The sequence below is a fragment of the Fukomys damarensis genome, unplaced genomic scaffold, assembly GCF_012274545.1.
Source record: "Fukomys damarensis isolate Sample0158 unplaced genomic scaffold, DMR_v1.0_HiC HiC_scaffold_20, whole genome shotgun sequence".
Classification (NCBI taxonomy): domain Eukaryota; kingdom Metazoa; phylum Chordata; class Mammalia; order Rodentia; family Bathyergidae; genus Fukomys; species Fukomys damarensis.
Window position 1 is genome coordinate 23,268,293 of NW_022900932.1, and position 22,996 is coordinate 23,291,288.

Genomic DNA, 22,996 nt, shown 5'->3' on the forward strand with positions numbered 1-22,996 from the left:
TTTTAACAAAAGGACAATAATGCTGACTCATTTTGCCAAGTTCAGTTTTACAAAGAGGGTCCTGGATTACATTAACTAAAAAACTATTCCTTAGGAATTCCTGTCAGTATATTTTCACAGTAAAAACAAGCAGTGGGCACACATTAAATGTGTTTTATATAAAATTATAAGCTTTTCATCAGTTTCAGATTTTAAAAAACTTATTTTTTTCAAAATATCAGATAATAACAGATAAACCTCAGGTGTATTATCTACTGATGTAGAACAACACATCTTAAAATCTATCGTCTCAAAACAACAACACCTTGTTTCTTACAGTTTCTGTGAAGAAAAGGCCTCATTCATGGTGTCCATCATTGGTATTAGGTTATATAAATGAGATAGATCTAGTGTGCTTCATTATTTCCCATTTCTTTTTTTTCCCCTGTGTGTTTGATGCAGTGTGCTTTAGCACCTGCCTGAGGCTTCAGAAAAGAGGTAGGAAGCATATCAGTTACAGATAGTTGAAAGCCAGGGAAAGCTCCTTCTATGGAGGCAACGGTCAGAAGAGTGGTTATCTTGGGAAGAGATTAGGAGCAGTCACAAGCCCTTGACTAGACTCAAGATGAGGAAACACCAGGCCATTTCTTGGTAGAAAGTGCTTTAGACTTCCTTTTTTTAGTTTTTTGATACCGACTATCGAACTTGGGAGGCAGGTGGTGGAATCACTGAGCCAAATCCCAGGTCCTAGACTTGTTTCTTGAAGAGATCATGTGGAATGAAATAGGTACTTGTGACTTATGGCAGTGCGCCATAATAGGAAAATGTGTTCATCTATAAAGAAACTTCACAAAACCGATGCTTCTTCAACTACACACACACAAAACACACACACACACATTGTATGTTCTAAGGACAGGATACAACTTAACATTCATACAAAATTTTTTGCTGCTGCTGTACATTAACTATAGTACACAAACACTCCTATATTTCTAGATAGACTGATTGTTTAATTGTACCATTTAAAATTGCACTTGGCTATAGGAATTGATTTTTAAAACATTTCCCTACAGAATAAAAAAATTAGAGGTTGATAAATTGCTGCACCATTTCACTTGCTCAGTGATATTTTCAAAAAGACCTGGGGTCTTTTTGGATCTTTTGTGTGTTAGCTTTTGTCTGTATAGTCTTAAGATGAATTCTGCCCTATGCGTATCTTGTATACATCCAGGGTGGGAGGGCAACAAAAGAGAAAATGTGAAAAGCACATATTCTAGTAAATCTTGGCTACTAGTGGAGAACAAAATTCTTACCTGAGGGAATTATTCAATCTCATTGGCGCATGTTCAAGCCTAGCAAAAGGGAGAAAGAATAATGAGTATTTCTTGTTCTAGGTTTTTTGCATTCTTATTGTATCTATGGAGAGCGATTTTCAGAGATGAACTTGCAAAGAAGGAAGGAAAGTATGACTGGATAAAACAAGAAACTAGCATGTAATATTGGGACTGAGGTCTTACCTCATCTGTTCTTCTGGATTGCAGAAGAGTCCCCAACAGAACTGTCACAAATTGTGAATCCTGAATTGTCACAAACTGAGGCAAGATGGCTGGACTTTTCTATAACTAGATCAGCCTGTCGTTATTTGTGAATGGTTGATGGGAAGGTGTATTGCCTTTGAGAAGGTAATTTCTCACAATTTAAGGCATGTCTTGCTAAGGAACTAATTCATGAGTGGTCAAATGCAGATGTTCCCAGCACTTTGGACATGGATGCCACCCTCCTAGACAGGGAATCTGGCTGGAAATCTTACAGTTGGCCTTAATATGGTCGAAAAGGTAAAGAAAGAGGAGGTAGGATTTGGGGGAACCAAATTTTATACTGAAATGTATATTTACTCTTTCCTATTTAACTGTTTTCTAAATATTTTATACTAAGCATATTTTTAAAGTCATTATTTTTGAATATTTAAAGATATATGTGTATGTATGTATACACACAAAATGAGTTATCCATGGTGTGACAGAATTTATGGAAAGTCTCTTCTAGTTACTCAGAAAAATTATATGACTACAGGCATGAATTAAAAGTGACATATCTGAGGTAAAATTTAGACTTGGTAAATTTATTAAGCTTATTTCTGTTTTCACATACATATTTAATGAGAAAGTGATACATAGTATTAGAATGATTCTTGCTACCAATTTTATCTTCTTAAACTAATTATAAACTCCCAAAGAAGAGCGTATACATAGAGGAATGACTTCTAGTGAGGTAATTCAAGCTTTAATTTTTACCTAGAGTTTGAAAAAAAGAGTGGCTAGATAGAAGATTTGAATTTATAATATTGAGTAATAATCTAAAATATATGATTTTTCTCTACTATGACAACATGTTAGAAGGAATTACTGTAAGTTGAAAATGAAATTTTGAGTTGAGAATAAAATTTTAGACATATGGGATTTATCATCTTCATGAAGTTCTTATTAAAGAACAAGATAATAGTAGAGAAAACTCATTATTTCTTGATCCCAGTATGCACACTGCCATTTCTCCTTTTAAAAAAATTATAGGCCTTCATATATTCATAGAGACACCATCATTTCATTTGCACCTATTAACAAAGCCAGGGCAAATCTGAGTACTTTACTAGACTGACTAAAAAAAGATAGTCGCCATCTCTAGAGCACAGATATTAAAATAATGTAATATATATTTTTTCAAACCTGTCTTAAGTACTCACTATAATTCCTACAATTTATCAGGATGAGTAGTCATAATTAATTACTTTTCTACAGTTTAACTAATATACCACAGTATTGGAAGCTTCCCCCTCAGGACATCTTGGCTCCCAAAACGGTGATTTCCAGTACACTTATTACATTATAAGAAAACAGGGTACTGTTCAATTCACTAAATGTAGATGTAAAACCAACCTCTGGCTCACAGACTGTATTAACATGACAACTGGAAATAAATTATTCACTAAAGGAGAAAGCAGTTAAATATGATGTATTTAAAGTATAAAGAGAAAATAATCCACTTTGTATGTTATGTTTTATATACCATTGAGACGGTGTTGAGAAGAGAACAGAATGAGAAGGAAAACGTGAAGGAATCTCAGATCCCGAAAGACAGAATAATTGGTAAGGGAAAAGAAATTAAAGAAATTGTGTGGGAGAATAAAAGATGATGCGGTAATATGAGAGAGGAATAATATGGTAGCTCAGAGTTCAGAATCGATAGAGGTAGCTCAGAAAGGACCTGCCATGATTATGGCAATACACTGATGATGTAGAGACTGAGTTAAATTTAAGAAAAGAGAAGATGATGGATGGGCATAGGAAAAAAGTCTAGACATGGAAAATGAATGCAGGAAGATAGTAACAACTGTCACTAGTGTACTTATGTGACAAGAAAGAACAATATATTTTGAAGCCTGTTCCTACAGGAGGAAGGGAAAACATCCATTAGAAATTAATAGACTGAACAGAATGTGTGGGGAGAGACATCAAGAATTTCACTTGAGTTGCCGGTGACCCTAAGAGATGTTTAAAAAGCAAATGTAAAAGCAAGTTATTCACAGGAAAATTTTCCAGTTCTTAATAAGAGAATTCAGCATGTGGGCTGATACTATGAAGAAAGATTACAAGAGGTCTGCTGAGCTTAAAAAAAAAAAAAAAAATCTCTGCACAGGAAGCCTAGAATGGCATTGCTTAGACTTAAGTTTCTTTTTTTCTTTTTTTTTTTTTTTTTTTTTTTTTCTTAAAAATGTGAGAAGTGGCACAGCTGACAGTCTTGTCTTGTTCCTCCACTGGTGGAGGTGATAATGAGCAATACAGGTCCAAAGGGCAGGCTTCTGGAAGGAAGAGGAATATTGTGCCTGGACAAATATCAGAATTAGCCCTCGAGTAATCCAGTCATGGTTGAGCCTTTTACAGGGAAGAGAGCTGCCCATTAGTGTTAATTAGACAACAGGAGAGGCCAGTGTGCCTTCCAAATCTGGCAGGCAAGAGAGAGGAGTCCATATTAGTCAGAGCCTGAAGGTGAAGTAGGACTCTAACTGCAGCAGTGAAAAATAGAGTGGGCTTTGTTTTGGCATTCTCTGGTTCTGGTTACTAAGGATCCAGCATACTTTGCACTCTCCTTCTGTTGTAAGGTGGGAAGTACTTATTAAGGTTATTATTTCATGGGCGAGAAAGTCCAGGCTGTGCCCTCTAAAGCTAGGAAAGGAAGCAACCTGTCTCTTGACTTTGGAACAAAACTCTATACATTAAGCAAAGCCAGAACGCTGTGGGATTGCTTTTTCCCATGGCTGAGCCTGACAATGTTTTGAAAGGTTTCAGGTGCAGTGCAAGCAAGCCAGCCTCCTGAAACGGGGTCAGGAACTGCATGAAATGATGCAAAACGCCCTCCAACTCCTGTGCCTCTGATCCAAGGCCAGAAAGCAGAGCTGGGAAGCATCCAGCCCGGGCTCCTGCAGCCATGTGGCACCAGGTGGCTGATGTATGTGGGGCTGCCCTCCCTGCAGCATTACTTTCTTGGATTTTGATTCACGTTTCACATTGCTTCAGAAAAATTGAAAACATCAAAAACAGAGACGATATTGTTATGAAGATAGAAATGGAATATCATAATTTAACATTCAATTTTGAAGTAGCAGTATTTCAGTTTTCATCAGACTAGTTATTATTTATTAGATAGAATTTTATTTGATCTGGGAATTTCTGATTTCTTTTATCTGAAATATTATATTGTTGTCTGTTTCCCATTCAGACACTTTTTACGAGGTAGTCTTATTCATAATATTCTGAATATTTTTCACATTGTCTTCTCCACAAATATCCATGTTTGACCTGATTACAGAGAACTGAAAACAATGGCTAAATCCACAAATATTTGAGAAAAATATTTTATTTAGAATGTTGGCTTAATTTCATTCAATTCAGCACATGCTTTATAAGCATCTATTGCTTGCAAGTCTGAGAGCAAAAGACAGGTAACAAAGGATTCATTTTCAAGGACTTGAATTAAATTTGTGTAAATAGAATTAATATATTGGTTTGTTCTAGCTCTAAAAGGTTAGTAAAACAAATTCTCTCTGCCCTTCTCCCTCCTCTTGTCTAGTGCTGTGCTGAAGCATTAAAAATGTCAACAAACACTACCAAGATTACATGGAAAGTGTCTTACATCCTTTATTAACAGCCCTAACTCCAACTGTGGGCCCACTATTTTAATTATTTTTTAGAAATACCGCGCATGGTTAAGATGAAATATATAATGGCTAATACTCCTGTCAAAATTATAGGAATTAAGTCTTTCTATCCCATCTTACAAATTAACTCCACCTTATTTTTTATCATATGATTTAAATCTTGAACACATTCAAGGAGGCCTTGAAGGCTTCACAGAGCTGAAGAATGAGTGGATATATAAAACATAGCAATTAATTGTTGTATACTGATTTTTGAGCTTTGGTTGTGGTCTTCATATACACATACACAAATACATTTATTTCACTATCACTACACAAACACACACATATAATTCTTTTAACTTTTCTTACTACAGGTCATTTATACTGAGAGATAGGGACTGTCTCTGGGATATAATTATAGTAAAGTTGTCAGTTTTGTCTGCCTATGTTTTCCACAGTTATAACATAAATAGATGTCTTCCAGGAACAAACAAAAGCAATTGCACTGTTTACTTTTCTGATATACATGAAAATAGAAAGTTCTAGTTAATTGATTTTATTTTACTAAGAGGCATGCTCTTAGTAAGGATCTGGGTGTGGGTATCTTGATAAATTAGGTGTTCGTGACTGTCTGTATACAGAAAATTTACAGTAAACTTTGCACCTATATTTGCAACTATATGACACCTATTTTTATGACTGTGTTGCAGTAGAACAACATGTAAAAAAGACATGCTGGCTCAGAATTAAACTCACTGAAAATGTAAATAGTCTTTAGCTCATTCCTAGTCTCTAAGAACACCAGTTCTCTTTTTGCCACATGATAAATTGGGTCACTGATGATAAAATTATTTTAAAATTTGGTACAGTTTCAAGAATAATGAAAGCTGATTATAGTATTTTTGACATTTGCCTTTTGTGCTATGATTTCATTAAGAAAAGTTTATTGGGCCTGAACATCAATTTATTTATTGTGTGAAAAAAATCTTATGCATGATGTGTGTGTGTGTGTGTGTGTGTGTGTGCACGCGCGCGCACGCATCCCTGTCTTCAGTAGATGATTATTTCCACGATTGAAGAATTATACTATGGTTCTATACTCTAGTCTTTTTCTTAACTCACCCACATTCTCCAGTTGTATTTAAATTTGCATCTAGACTTATTCTTTTCAAATAAGTCATTAAAGATGAAAGTATTCATTTGGCTAACTGGGCATATGTCAATATTGTACTGGAAAATAAGCATCATCAGTATGCTGTGTCAGTATATGTCTTCAGAAAAGAAACAAATTAGACGCAAACAAACACAAACATATATAAGCACAGGACTAAAACATGTTTGATTATTATAATATTGCATTCAAAAATTATGAGAAATATATGGTCCATAGCTCAAATTGTGGTCTGAAATACAGACTATGCAAGAGTCTCATCTTACCAAACACATTTTTTTCTTTTATTTTTGGAACAATATATAACTATGAATATAGATACCACACTTTGGTGTGTGAGGTAAATTATAAAAGTAAGATACAGGTAGTTTCTTCAAGGTCTCTCTCTAAATTAAGCTATTATTCACCTCAGAATTACTACTTAAAGGATGAAAGTGTGTTACTTGCCAACTAAATTTCGTATAATAAATAGCACCAAATAAAATGTATTTAACTCTCAAAGAGACAAAAGAAATCTGATCTACAAATTAAATATAAGATCAAGTAAATTGCCTAAACTAGTGCTATATTTTGTTGTCTGCTGAGGTCGAGCGTAAATATGAAGCGTGAAGGCCCCAAGTTTGTAGCCCTTTTTTTTACAGGATTATGCAACTTCTTCCCTACTGATAAATACTCAGATTTCTCTTCAGTTTACAAGATAAGTCTGCCTGAGACTGTACCTTTACTCGTATATCAGGTAACCCTAAAGGCTAGATTCCGATATGTCATCGCTGAAGTTCTACACATTTTGCATTGTCACAGATGAGGCTAATTTACCAATTGCAACACTGACCACCTACCTTCCACTTGCTTTTCCACTCTGTAAGCAACACTAGAAATACCAGTTTTAAATTATTGTTAATCTAATAAGTAGAAAGAGTAATTTTCTAATTCTAGTTGCATTTCCTGCTTAAGGAACATGAGGTAGTTTAGGAATCTTATGTATTCATAAGTCAGTGTATTTCATATGTAAAATATCAATCTAAATATTCTGTCCATCTTTTCCTAATTGATATCTAGATGCTATTTATACTAGAATAACTTTTGGTTACATATAAAACATTTTCTTCATCTTTGTACTTTTACTTTATAGGTTTTTAATACTTGACACTTGAGAGTTGTACTGTAATTGAGTCAGTCCCTTTACACACACTGAAGATTTTCCTTGAAGTATTCACATGATCCACCAACAACATGTTTTCCCATTGCTTTGAAGAACACTAAATTTCTGTGGCTTACTACTGGTGGTTATATTTTCCTCTCAATTTTCTTTTGTGTTGATCTTCCTTTCTAGCCTTTCATATATACTTTCAGTCATATATTAAAATGAACCTAAGTTCAATATAGATCTTTTAGTATAAAAATTTAGTGAGCGTTGCATTGTATATTAAAATATTAAATCTTCCCATTTGGGAATAGGCTATTTCTCCATATTCATTCAGTCTTTTTGACATAATTAAGAAAAAATTTATATATATATATATATATATAACTATGATCATGCCATTCTTTAATAGATATATGTTGCTATGAAATTTATTTTGTTAATAATATTTCCCATTATGACAAAAATGTTATTAAAACTTTTGATTCTACCTGGTGTGCAGAAAAATTATTTATATTATTAATCCCATGTTCCAGAGCTACTGAATGCTTGGTAGTAACAACAGCCTTTCAGATAATTATGAATATTAGGCAGTCAATTTTGCTGCCTGGGAATAAAGAACATTATTTTCTCTTTTGTAGCTATCATTTGTTTTTTAGATTTATTTACATTCACTAATATTTTAGTAAAATACTGATTAACTTCAGTAATAGAAATGCTTTTCTTTTAAAAATGTTTTAAGATCACTAATGTTATTTTTTTTGTTTAGTTGTGCTTTGCTGCTTTGTTTTAATAACAATAGTCATGCTATTGTTACAAAATGCTTTTTCAAAATCTATTGAAATCTGGTGAAACAGGAATTTCATTGTTAGATTTCCTAATCATGAGCCATTTGTTTATCCCTGGGATAAACCACATTGTTTTGCTCTATTACTATTCTTTTATTTCAGAATAATACATAATTGTTTTCAATTAGCTAATCTATTATTTATAAATTTATGTTCAACCTAATAAAACTCCATGATACCTCTGCTTCTCTGCCTAATTTCTCTTTTACTCTGTTGTCAGTTACACACGAAATAAAATTCAGTGATTAGAATAGAAGGGGGCCTAGAACTAAAATCAATATTTTCCTCAATTTAAAGATGGACAAACAGAGGTAGAGACAAAGGTCACATTAGCAAAGTTACTGGAGAGGATTGTATGATTGAGGATCCATAAGGTTGAGGAAAAATTTTGAAATGCACAGTTCAAGGGAATTTGAAGTCTCTTGCTAACAGTTTCTCTCATGAGACTTCCCACTCTGGACTATGGTGCCTCTATAAAGGTCACTTACTTTCAGCATCCTGCTGTGCATAGAATCTCCAGCCTTAGAGGCTGACCCCTTCTCACATCCTTTTAAATGCATTGTGTTTCTTAAAATTCACTTCCATGATCTTTAACTTCTGTACTTTCCCTGGCAGTTCCCAGCCCACAAAATAGGTGTATGATCAATAGTTGTTGCTTGATAAGATTGTTCCCTAAACCTTGCTGTTTATATACAGCATAACAATATTAATTCAATATTTTACAGAATTCATGCTTTGTTTGTTTCTTCTTTCCACCAGAATAGAAGAGTACTGCTCTGCTAGCAAAAATGAAAGGCTGATGCATTTAGCCATAGATCACTTAGATTCCAGCATAGGGAAAACACAGATCCCCCTCAAAATTTTCCAGACTTAAGGTCTAGGCCTCTGAGCTGGGCTTTTGTAGAAGCAAAACAAATGTTATATTCTGAAAGAACAGTAAAGGTTCTGACTTTGCTGACAGGAGTTATTGTACCTTGTTCCATCTGCCCTACTCGCCAGCTTTTGGCAGCCAGCTTAGACCCTTTGAATAATTTTTGTATTTGATTAAAAATAAATAAATTAAAAGCTACATTGGGAGCTACTGTATAGTCCTCAACTTGATTTCTTTTTTTTATCTCAATGAGTTTATTGGTACATTTTAGGTATATAGTACAGTTATATTCATTATTGGGATCTTGTACTTTTACATGACAGGTCTTGGTTCTCATTTTTTCACCTTGTTCTGGCCCTCCCTTCACCCCCTCCTCCCCTCCCCATTTACAAACATTTTATTTCCATTTTTTCATTTTCTCCTATCTTTTCCTTTCCCTTATTACCTTTCCCCTGCTCTTCCTACTTTCCCTACACCTTTAGCCCTTTTCTTCCTATTTTGCATTGTCAAATATCTCATTAGGATCTTATGTACTATTATAGTTTATTCACACCAGAGAAACTATTCGGTATTTACACGTGTGACTTATTTATTTCACTTAGGAGATTATCCTCAATATCTATCTATTTTCCTATGAATGAATCTAATTTCTCATTCCTTATGGCTGAGTAGTATTCCATTTTATAGAAAAACCACATCTTTATCCAGTTTCCAACTGATGGGCAAATGGGCTGTTTCCAAGTTTTAACTATTACAAACTATGCCACTATAAACATAAGTACACATATATCACTGTGATATGATTCTTTTAGTTCTTTTGGAAAGATACCCAGCAGAAGGATGCCTGGGTCAAATGGAACCTCTATTCTCAGCTCTTTGAGGCATCTCCATATTGATTTCCACAGTGGTTGCACCAGTCTGAACTCCCACCAACAATGGAGAAGGGTTCCTTTCTCCCCACAACCCCACCAGCATTTGTTATTGTGTGATTTCTTGATAGCAGCCATTCTTTGTGGGGTGAGGTGGAATGTAAGTGTTGTTTTCATCTGCATCTCTCGAATGACCAGTGATGTGGAGCATTTTTTCATATATTTACTTGCTGCTTTTGCTTCTTTGAGAAATGTGTGTTCATTTCAGATGCCCATTTTTGAATCAGGTCTCTATATTTGGGGGGGCTGATTGTTTTGAGTTCTTTCTACATTCTAGATAATAGTCCTTTGTCTGAGGAGCAGCTAGTAAAAATTTTTTTCCCACATTGTAGGTTGTCTCTCAGTTCTGTTGGTGGTTTCGTTTGCAGTGCAGAAGCTTTTTAATAAAAGGAGATCCCAGTTGTTAATTCTTTCTGCTAGTTCCTATGCAACTGAGGATTTGTTCATAAAGTCTTTTCCTATGCCAATGTCTTCAAGAGTCTGCCTAAGTTATCTTCCAGCAAGTTTAGTGTTTCTGTTTTAATATTTAGATCTTTAATCCACTTTGATTTTAATATAGTGCATGGTGAAAGATAAGGGTCAATACCTACTTTGAGAACCTGCACTCTAACAAAATGGAAAACACAGAAATGGACAGATTTCTAGATACTTATGAATTACCAAAGTTGAACAAAGCAGATAAAAACATTTAAAAAACCCCAATTACATTCAGTGAAACTGAAAATGTAATTAAAAATTTACCAACAAAGAAAAGCCCAGGTCCTGATGGATTTACTGCTGAATTTTACAAGACATTTAGAGAAGAACTATTGCCAGTGCTCTTCAAACTTTTCAGTGAAATTGAAAGTGAAGCAATACTTCCAAAATCATTCCTGGAAGCAAGTATCACTTTGATTCCAAAACCAGGGAAAGACACAACTAAAAAGAGAACTGCCGGCCAATCTCCTTAATGAATATAGATGCAAAAATCCTTAATAAGGTATCATAAACAGAATACAGAGAATCATCAAGAAGATCATACATCCTGACCAAGTCGGATTTATTCCAGGGATGCAAGGGTGGTTCAACATATGTAAGTCAATAATGTAATACACTATATTAACAAAATCAAGAACAAAAACCATATGATCCTCTCGATAGATGCAGAAAAAGCATTTGACAAAATTCAACACCCATTCATGATAAAACCCTGCAAAAAATTGGAATAGATGGTCTATATCTCAGCTTAATAAAGGCTATCTATGAAAAACCAATAGCCAACATCATATTAAATGGCCCAAAACTGCAAACCTTCATGTTAAAATCAGGAAAAAGACAAGGATGCCCATTATCACCACTTCTCTTCAATATAGTTCTGGAAATATTAGCCACAGCAATTAGACAAGAGAAAGAAATTAAAGCAATAAAGATAGGAAAGGAAGAAGTTAAATTATTCTTATTTGCTGACAATTTGATGCTCTACATTGAAGACCCAAAAAACTCCAACAAAAGACTTCTAGACTTAATTGACACTTTTAGCAGAGTAGCTGGATATAAGGTCAACACCCAAAAATCAATAGCCTTCTTATACACAAATAACACTGAGAGAGAAATTAGGGAAACAATTCCTTTCATGTAGCATCCAAAAAAATGAAGTATCTGGCAATCAATCTAACAAAACAAGCAAAAGACCTCTACACTGAAAACTACAGCACTCTGAAAAAAAGAGATCAAAGAGGATATAAGAAAATGGAAAGACATCCCCTGCTCCTGGATAGGAAGAATCAACATAGTGAAAATGGCCATACTACCAAAGCTGTTATACAGATTCAATTCAATGCCAATTGAAATTCCAACACTATATTTCACAGAACTAGAAAAAAGAATCCAAAAATTCATTTGGACCCATAAGAGACCTAGAATAGCAAAAGACATTCTAGGCAACAGAGACATGGCAGCAGGTATAACATTTCCCAATGTGAAACTATACTACAAAGCCACTGTGATAAAACAGCATGGTACTGGCAAAGAAACAGGCCCGAGGATCAGTTGAACAGATTGGAAGATGCAAAAACAACTCCCGATGTACTCAGCTACGTCATCTTTGACAAACGAGCTGACCATCCCCACTGGAGGAAAGATAGCCTCTTTAATAAATGTTATTGGAAAAACTTGATCTCTATCTGCCTTATACTTCACCATCAACTTGATTTCTTAAGTGAAAGTAAAGCTTGAAAGAGGCTACACCAGCAAGACTTGTTAAGTATGATGGCCAGACTGGAAGAAAAGTCCAGACTTTGTGAAATATTGCAGTAATTTTCAAAGTTAAATTTCATTCTCTTTTGTTTCTTGTCCTAAATTTATGCTGTTGACTCCTCCCTCAAGCCCCAATTTTCTTTCTCTATTCCTTTCATTTTCATTTAAGAAGACGATATATTCTTAAGCATACTGCTTCATCCACCCATGCACACATTCACTCACTGAAGAACTGTATAATTCAGCTAACGTAAGTCATGTATTGTTGGCCACACGATGAACAGTCATGGGGGGATCTGTACTGTTATATAACAAGGAAAGAGACCCCTGCAGTCAAATCCACTTACCAGTGAATGTATGATTACAAACTGCTCTGAAGGAAAATGTTGACTTAAGTACATGGAGATTTTAGGGATAGGGTGGGTATATTGAAACTGAGAAACTTTCCAAGGAAGTACTTTTGAGTAGAGTTGTAATGGATAACCCTTAAGCAGATCTGATTGGTATGTGGGTAACAGTGAAAATGGAAGAAAAAGAAAATTCTGGGCTAGCAAGAATAGCATGTGCAAATGTCCTGTGACAGAAGTAAAGATTTATATATATCTCAGTAGGTTTACATAACTAAACATAGAGTGAAGAAAGTAAGAACTGAACCATAATGAATCATGAGCAGACAACCCAGGATCTTATATCAAAGGGAATATTATGTGGTGATCAGGAGATGATGATGTTAGAATTATATTTGCATTTGAAAAAAATCGGCTGCCATCTGATGAACATATTGTAGACAAAGCACAGTTGTTGACCATAAAGCTAAGACTGAAAGCAACAGTAAAAAGATAAGACTGGTAGAAAATTTAACTAGCATGAAGAATAAGTAAAGCATATAATTCAAGAAATGATAGAGAGGTAGAGTCTAATAAAGAAGATAGGCAGAATGAGAAAGTAAGAATTATCTAGGTAGCCTATTTCTCTCTGCTTTGAATTATAAGAAAAATGGAGCTCCCTATCACCCATAGTCTTCTGTCCATGCAAAGCTACTGTGATCATTATTTTAAGGATAACTAGTATGGATCTTCAGGTAGCTGAATCAATGGATATTTTCAAGGATTTGTTATTTGACCTTTCTATAATTGATATTTGATAACATTTCCTTGAAACATACTCTTCTGATTCCTGTGGTATCACATTATTGTAGATAATTTCTATCCCTGGCCCTTTTTTCTAAGTCTCACTGTATGATTTTTCTTTTCTCTCTGCCTAACAATTATTGGTATTCTTCTTAGAACATTTGTTTCATACATAATCACATCTGATTACTACTGATAAACTAATGACTTTCCAATTACTCTCCCTAACTGTGCATTTGTATATCTGCTTATGTATCTCTTTGGTATCCCAATTCAAACCATCAAACAGGTTATCTAGCTTGACTGTTACTATCTGTCTCCAACTTGAAGAACTTCTAGTATTCCATTAGTGATTTAGCCTGAGACTTTACAATTTTACTACTAATTCATATGCTAGAGGGTATAGAGCACCCCCTTCTTCTTTGTGCCTCTGTGAATCTTCATTTTTTCTAAATTGAGGGAGAAGCCCAAATCTTCTCTGTAAATACATTAAATTAAAAAAAATAGCCAGCTTGTTACCAGATCCTCATTCAATGAATTGCTGTATTCATTTATGTATTTGCAACAGATTTGTCATGTCTTGATGTTCCCAGAGAACATATACAGTCAGATGGAAATCAGCTTTAGGTAATTAAGTTTAATAACCCAAGAACTTTCTTTTCTAAGGTACTGAATTCTTCCTCTATAATATAAAGCAATAATACTTAATTTTATGCTCATATTGTAGATATTTAGGAACTTTTTAAGAGACAAAGGGTGGAAGAAGGTCACAGCTCTAATGAACAAATTAAATTTTACTCAGGATTCTAAAAAAATACAACTCATCAGTATTAATTTCAACCTAATAGAAAATCATTTATATTCATGATGATTCAGATCCAGATGGACAAAATTAGCTATCATTTTTATTTATTTAAATACTGACTATTTTCACGATATTTTACATAATAAAAAATTTAAAAAATGGTCTCTGCCTTACTCCTGAGCAGCTCAGCATTTATGGTGCACGAGTTTGGGAAGAATGAGTATGTGCTCTCATTTTGAGTGTGAGGATTGGAGCTATGCATTCTGGTATGAGGTATCCGAAAAGAGTTTGTGAAAGAAATGTTTGGTCCAAATCCTGAAGAGAGGCTGTGAGGGATGGTTTTCAAAACAAATGGCCGCCTCGCAGAAAAATAAATTCAAATGTAAGTTACTTTCTTCAAGAATTAGATGTTCTTTTATATTACATGGATGGAATTCCTCATAAGCATTGAAATATTTTATATCAAAGACAAATATAAACACATTTATTTATTATATGTTTAAAAGTTCAGACAAATATCTCTTTACTTGCCCTGTACAACTAGAACGTTCTATTTAGCTAAATGCAGAGGCAGTCATTTGATTAGAAATTTCCCTCCACAGAAATAATTACAGATCTGCATGACCAGCTTTTAACTATCATGAATGTGGACACTTAAAATTAATACATTCTTGGTGTATAAATTTCTGGTTCAGCAGAAAGAGTCAAGGTTCTTTGGTTGATACATGAGAAAATGATTTTTTTTTTTAACTTGAGTAGAATAAGAGCTAGCTGAAAGACACAAGATAGTGTGTCTAAGAAAAGTCATAATGACAAGAAGGAACTCGGATTGGGCAGAGACCAGTATTATTCTGCAACTGTAGACAATAAGAAGCACTGAACAAATTCAGGAGAGAACTAGGAGCTTTGACTGATGGTCACACCCTGACTTCACTCCACCATATTACGGGAAAAGAGAATGATTGTCCAAAGATAAATCCAAGCGTTCTTAACAAAGGAGGAAAGGATTCTGAGTGGAAAGCCAGAAATTTCCCTATATACTTAATTTTCTTCTTTATTGGATTTTTTATTTTAATTTTTTTCTATTTCTCAAGTAGTAGTTAAGTCTTTTCTTGTCTCCAGTCTGTGAAACCTTTTGTATTACTTCCCAGACTCTCCCATAAATATTCAAATCACACTTTTCCCAGATTTCACTACCATTACATTAATCTTCAGGAATGAATATTTATCCAAATAAAAACAATCAACCAAGGTCCATGTGTGTACTTGTGTGTTGTTGTTGTGTGTGTGTGTGTGTGTGTGTGTTTGGGTCGATAGATGGTATATCAAAATCACTTTGGTGGGGTGAGACTTTACAAAATCTAATTATACATCCACTTCACTTCCAATTTGGGAACAAAAGGAAACTAGAATTTTCTTTTTAATAGCTACTCACTGGTGATTCTATTATTTTCATAATATGCTCTACCCCACAAGTATAAGACTGTTTATAGAAACTTTTTATTGTTATAGCTTCTGTGACCATTGTGAGAAAGTTGTTGAAGAAGCTTTTACCTTCTTATAAAGAAGTAACTTCATAACTTTGTAATTTTGACTATGCTTCAATTAGAATAGGACATCCTGCTAAACCGTAAATTCTCAGTTCCTATAAGTGTTTACATGGGAGATGTATGATCATCTGCCAGAGATTAATATGCCTGAAAAGGAGATGATGATCTCTCTGTCCCACTGAGAGCTAGAATACTTGATAACATGATATTACAATTAACTGTGTAAACTATATAAAAACAGTAAATGCACAAGAAGAGAAATCTCACCAAACATCAAAACTTATTTCATGTTCTTGAAACATTGTATCACAGTAGGAGAATGTCTTAGTGGCAGACTGAATGATGTGTGATAAGCAGCTGTCCAAACACTGTACTTGTTCCTGACAAAGATTCCATTTCAATTGTCTAAGATGACGAGAGGACTATTACAACTCATAAGAGTTCAGATAAAGCTTGGTATACGAATCTTAAATATGGCGTGCTCTGAGGTATCCGATACTTTGAAAATAAAATTTCTTTACTAGAGAAGAAAAAAATTAATGATGAAAAGTAGAATTTTCCTATACGATGGCAGATTTATTTACGGGTCACCGAGATAAATTTTAAGTTCAAACATGTTTTATTCTATTTTTTATTTTTAATTTTATTAGTACATGTTCACAGTACATAATTATTATTTTCATTGTGAGAAGTCGATGCATGTTTATAACATATCTTAATTCCTTTTTCATCCCCTTCCCCCATCACTTGGTTCCCTTTCCTTCTGAAAAAGATCTATCTTCCTGTTTCCTGTTATGTATATTTTATTTTACTTTTTAATTTATTTATATTTCGTGTTTTTCATATAAGAGAAAACAGATCATATTTAAGCTTGAATATTTGATTTATTTCATGTAACCTTATGATCGTGAGGTGTATCCGTTTTCCTACAAATGATTCAAGTTTATCATTTTTTGTTGCAGAGTTCCTTTTTCTATCACCAGTGAGCTATGTTTTTGAGTCAACAATGTCCATATTTCTAAATTAGAGGGAGCGTGAGGGACATGATAACACTACACGCAGAATTCTATAAGACCAGATTCTGGGGCATAGAATTTCTTACCCTGGATTTTAGGTAAAAGAGTAGAGGACAGACACCATGTTTTCTGCCAAGTAGAAAGGAAAATCCAAAGTCCAGTGAGTAGAAAACATGACAGAAACATACTATTTGTTAGACAGAACTTGAATAAAAAAATCTGGATGAGTAGAACAAACATCACCAAGATTTTTCACACTATAGATTGTGTGGTCAGGCCTTATTGTGTACATTATTTTTATAATCAGTTTAGAGCAGGAAGCTCAGGCAAGTTTTAAAGTCTGGAATCTGCCACACATTTTAAGGCACAGAGGGATTGCTGCCCATGGGAAAGGCTCCAATCTAAGACCTAGATATTAATACAGAAACAAACTGCTGAAAGATTAAATAGATAAAACCCTGGAGGACATTGACCTGGGCAAGAACTTTCTGAATAGAAAGAACTCCAATTGCACAAGAAATAATGTCAAGAATCAATGAATGAGAGTATATCAAATGAATATCTTCTGCACAGTAAAAGTAACAATCAGCAGCCTGGACCACCTACAGAATGAGACAAAACATTTTCCAACTATTCCTTGGATAGTAGACCGATATCTAGAATATATAAAAAATTCAAATTATTCAAACCCACCAAATGAAATATCCAATCAGAATATGGGCAACTGAAATGAAAAGACACTTCTCAGAAAGTATGAATGGCCAATAAATACATGAAAAATGTTCAACATCTGTGGCCATCAAAGGAATATGAATTAAAACTACAATGAGATTCTGTATTATTCCACAAAAACTGCTAATGTCAAACAAAATCAAACAATAAGAAATGCTAGTGAGGCTGTGGGGGTGAGGGGTTGGGGAAGGAAATCCTTCTACCTTGTTAGCGGTAATATAATGTAACATAATCAACCTACAAATCAGTATGGAGATTCCTCAAAAAACTAAACCTTGAAATTTCATTCCATTCACATGTTCCACTTCTAGATAGATTCTCTAAAGACTTGAAGACATCATGCTACAGTGATACTTGCATATCCAGGTTTATAGCAGCAATAATTTATCAATAGTTAAATATTGGAAGCAATGTACAATGAAATGGATACAGATTATGCATTATTTATACACAGTGGATTAAGGAAAGATAAATTTGAGTCATTTATAGAAAAATGGATGCAACTTGAGGCCATAATGTTTAGTGAAAAAATCCAGCTTAAGTATCTTATAACTTCTCTTATAAGAGATATGTAAAGCATAAATAATTTAAAGAGCAAAAGAAAAGGTACGTAGTAGGAAAAAGGAAAATAGATCTTTGGTATATGGAAAGGTGGTAGTGAGATGGAGGGAGAGAGGAGAAAAGTAAGGGAAAGGGGAATAAAAGAAATAAAATACATTATGTACTACTTCCTACAATGAACATAATCATTATGTTCAATAAGCATGTCCTAATAAAATTTTAAAAATTAAAAATAAATTTAAAATATAAAGATGCTAATAGAAAATGCTGCTCCCCTCTTAATGTAACATGTTTCTGTTTTAACATTTTTTTGTTTTGTTTCAGTTTGTACTTATTAGACACAGTATCTGTGGTAATTTTAATGACATCATTTAATCTTTTGTTAAGATGAACAGTTTGCTATAGCCTTTCTTTGTAGTGAACATGTGAATTTACCCAAATGTCTTTGTTCTATTTATTTAGGATAATTTAGACACTGCTTTTCTTAGACTCAGCTAAGAATATAGCACAAATACAAAGTCTGTTCAGTCATTCAGTGGGAGACCTTTGCTGATGCTTTAGTTCATTGTTCATTAAGAGCTTAAAACATACCTAGTTTACACGTTTCCTGCCATTGATTGGCTTGAGAGTGTTTTTTCTCTCTATTTGATTTTTGTTTTTCTCTGCGTACAATGGAGGATAAAGTGAACAGGATCAGAGGCCACCTATAAACTAAAAAAAGCCGACAGACTATTAGTTTGTGTAAGGCAGTAAGTTCTTCTATTTTGTCATATTGTCATGAGTTTTTACGCCTTTTGGTAAGGCATACATAGTCATTTTGCTTTGTGATCCACCATTGTGCTACAGGATTGAGCTACATCTGAACTTTATGTTTTTATCTCTATATGGCTCTTGTAAGCAGTCAAGTTTGGACTTTGTTTAGAAATTTTATTTAATTCCTTTAGGCTCCTATGTCTTTAATTTTACAAATCCTTTGAAAGACTGAAGATTCTCTCTTTTCCCCATTAGTTAGAGGATAGATGAAATGAATAAAAATTTATACATGGTCAAGACTTTCAGGTATAAGACCTTCCTTATCGGCTGTCTCATCTAACACTCAGAACACTGCAGGGAGGTAGGTATTATTATACATTTTCCAGGTAACAAAACAGGGTCAGAGAAATTAACAACTTTCTAGGATTAGAAGTGTATTATGGGAATCAGGTTCAAACTCAGATGTATTTGTCTCCAAAACTTTCCTATGCCTTAGTTTCCAAGATTTTGAAACATGGATTCAGATAAACAAAGGATATCAGATATCAAAATATCTGAAGCTATTTTCAAAATATTTTATTTCCATGCTGTTTTCTTCCACAAGTAGGGAATTGTCTTTGTACTGTGCTTAGGAAAATACGTGACCACCTAAAGAGACACAGATAATTTAGGAATAATAATTATTACAAGAAATTTGGTTTCTTGCCTTGCCTATTTGATTTGCTCTGTTGGGCCTCATGGTGTTTTGACCTTCATTGTCTTTTTCTAGGATATTGTTTAGAATTCCTTGTAGTTCTGGTTTGGTATTCATGAAGTTTCTCAGGTGTTCTTTGTCATGGAAGTATCTTATTTCCCCATGCATTTTGAAAGAGAGTTTTGTAAAATAGGAAGAAACGGGCTAAAGGTATAGGGGAAAGGGGAAGGGTAGGGGAAAGGTAATAAGGGAAAAGAAGAAAAAACATGAGAAAATGAAAAAACATAAATAAAGTATTTGTAAATAGGGAAGGGAGGAAGGGGTGGAGGGAGCATAGGGTTAAGGGGAAAAAATGAGAACCAGGACCTGTCACGTAAAGGTACAAGATCCCAAGGATGAATGTAACTGTACTGTATACCTAAAATGTACCAATAAACTCAATGAGAAAAAAAAAATTTGGCTTTAATTCTCATCTTTATATGACTTTAAAAAATGTTACAAACCATTTAAATTAGAAAATGTATTGATATTTTATTTCTATTAGCAATTTTTTGTCTCAGAATACTAGCTACAGTATCTTATAAATTCAACCTTGTTTGTACAAGAAAATGCATGCCTTGACATAGCATTTGATCACCTAGGAATTTGATGTAGAACAGTTAGGGTAAAGCGAAGTTCAGATATGTATGGACTCTGAATAATGGTAACATAATCATTCAGGGAATATAAAACTTTGACTAGAACTTTCAGTTGTGTTGTGTTTTCATTTGATAGTTTTGAAAACAATTCAGCTTACTTAAAACTAAACTTTAAGAGAATTCCTATGTTATTTTAGCCACTTAATTGGCTTGCAGTAAACATGATGGGAGCAAGTGTCTAGAACAAGAATGATGGATTTAAAAGGGAGAAGAGAAAGAGGATTCATTGAAAGAAAATTGTCCATATAGACTTAGTTTTCTACATTTTTAAGGTTTGGATTATCAAAATTTTTCTAATTAGATGAAAGAATGGAGCCAGTGAGTTTTTATGTTTTTTTTTTCTTTAAACAAACAGTACTCAGATTTACAGGTATTTTCTGCAAGAGTTGTGTAAATTAATATAATAAGTAATAAAGCAATGAGACTGTTAAGTTTCACTATCAGTGAGGGGTGTTGGTTGGAAGGCCACAGAAACTATTGCCCTTTTCAAATAATTCACAAATGCACTAATTACGTGTCAGATATGAAAGTTGAGGCACTGTGACCTTCAAGCCAACAAAAGACCTTTTCAAGTAAGCCATTTCCATGTACATTAATAACGTGAACAATGCCCTTCTACAGTTAAATAATGTATGGCTGTTATTGTATTATATGTAAATGCAAGCCAAGAAGTCATTTGATTATTGACATATTAAAAGTGATGCTATAAAAAGCAAAAAGTATAAATAATATTTGGTGGTGTGCTTAAAATAGTAATACCGAGATCTGTTTCTTGTTTATCAGCAGCATTGCAATGGTGTGGAGTTTTTCCTCAACAATATATTATGGGTAAAAGTAGTGAAAATTGCAATGTATTAGCACATAATAACTTACAGAGACATTGGAGAAATTAGGAAAAGATGTAAGAAAATCTACTTCCTGCAGTGATAAAGCCAATGAATTTTGTAGATTAGAGAAAAGATTTCTCTGTGTTAGCAAGAGAAATGTCGACCTAGTGGGGTTCAGAGAAAATAATTCCATACTTTTTCCCATGGTTATGATATGAAGAAGCTATCTGTAAATACCATATATAGGTAATGGACATAATTTTAATTATTTAAAAGAACACCCATAAAAGGACACTTACTGCAAGAGAATGTAAGTTTCAAAAGCATTAACAATAAAAAAAAAAGAAATTTAGGTGTCACTAATGCTTGAATTAAATTGACAGCTTAAAAGTCAAACAGTGTCCATTAAGCTGTAATAGAAAATCAAGAACAGGAAAAAAGTATTTAATTATCTTTTATTTGTCTAGCTTGGAAGTATATTTGATATTGAATAAAACATGAATAAGATACATTCATGCTTAATGCAACCTAAGTGTGCATAATAGACCTCTGGGAAATAATAAACCAATTACAAACTTAAACCATAGTCATATGAGATTCCAAGAATGTACTGGTATACAATCCAAAGATAATTTTTTTCCAGTCCTATAAGAGCTTCTTGTTATGGGTTAGATGTTGATCCAAGAGATAGAAGAAGGTTTAGTGATTCATTCATTAGCATTTTCTTTTTTTTTAAACAGTTCTCTAGAGCCCTTGATTGTTGTTTTAAAAGAGTCTCTGAATTCATTCATAAAATATACACCAGTGACATTTGTGAGAATTCTGTCACTGTCTTTTCAGGGAATGTATACACACTCTAACATATCTAGCATAATAAATGTTTCAGCAATTCCTTGATGATCTAAAATATTTTCCATTATTTTAAATTGTATTTAAGGTGGCAAATCTTGCTTGTTCTATGTCAACAAATGAAGATGGAATTAAAATTGTCAGAACTGCAGCCAATCACCTGGAAACACTGTGTCCACAGGTATGATGATTATGTTACTCTATTTTTTCATATATGAATAAATATATATGTATATATATATATATATATCCATTCCTTCATAATATAGAAATGTATATTAACTTTAAAGATGGATGACTGAATTTTTCAGCATCATGATTTATTCTCTAGAAAAGAACTGGCTCTTGTAGCTCTTTTAGATAGTCCTGAGAGATGATATGATAATGTTAAATATCTTCTAGTATTCTGAAAATTTATAAGAACTGCGGTAAATGAACATATTGAATCTGGATAATTAAAGTTTTTTCTACTGATCTATCTTTTTAAATTTCTTTCATTTCTAGTGAGGGTAATGTGACAATCTTAATGAAAATCCTAGACTAGGATCAAGAAAGGATCTTATCTTCTTGGTTTTTCTATAAAATAGAATATTACTCAGCCATAAAGAAGGAGAAAATAGATTCATTCATAGGAAAATGGATACATATTGAAGATATACTCCTAAGTGAAATAAATAAGTCACACATGTGTAAATACCGAATAGTTTCCCTGGTGTGAATAATCTGCAACAATACATAAGATTCTAATAAGATTACTGACATTTAGAAATGGGAAGAAAGGAGCTAAAGGTGTAGGGAAGGTGGGATGGGTAGGGGAAGAGTAAAAAGGGAAAAGAAAAAAATGTGAGAGAATGAAAAGACGAAAATAAAGTGTTTGTAGGTGGGGAGGGGAGGAGGGGGTGAAGGGAGGGCAGAGGTAAGGGGAAAAAATGAGAATTAAGACTTGTCACGTAGAGGTACACGATCCCAACAATGAATGTAACTGTACTGTATCCCTAAAATGTACC

The 22,996-nt window shown here is 33.7% G+C and overlaps 1 protein-coding gene across 4 annotated transcripts in view; it reads left to right on the top strand.

The window, feature by feature from the left end:
• The window catches only part of Ctnna3 (catenin alpha 3), a 1,561,788-nt gene that overhangs the window by 952,482 nt on the left and 586,310 nt on the right, over nt 1-22,996 (top strand). For all 4 annotated transcript variants that reach the window (XM_010605540.3, XM_033766563.1, XM_033766562.1 and 1 more), the window contains one exon: nt 22,078-22,170. In XM_010605540.3, the coding sequence (XP_010603842.1) occupies nt 22,078-22,170 (93 nt within the window). The remainder of the gene's footprint in view (nt 1-22,077; nt 22,171-22,996) is intronic.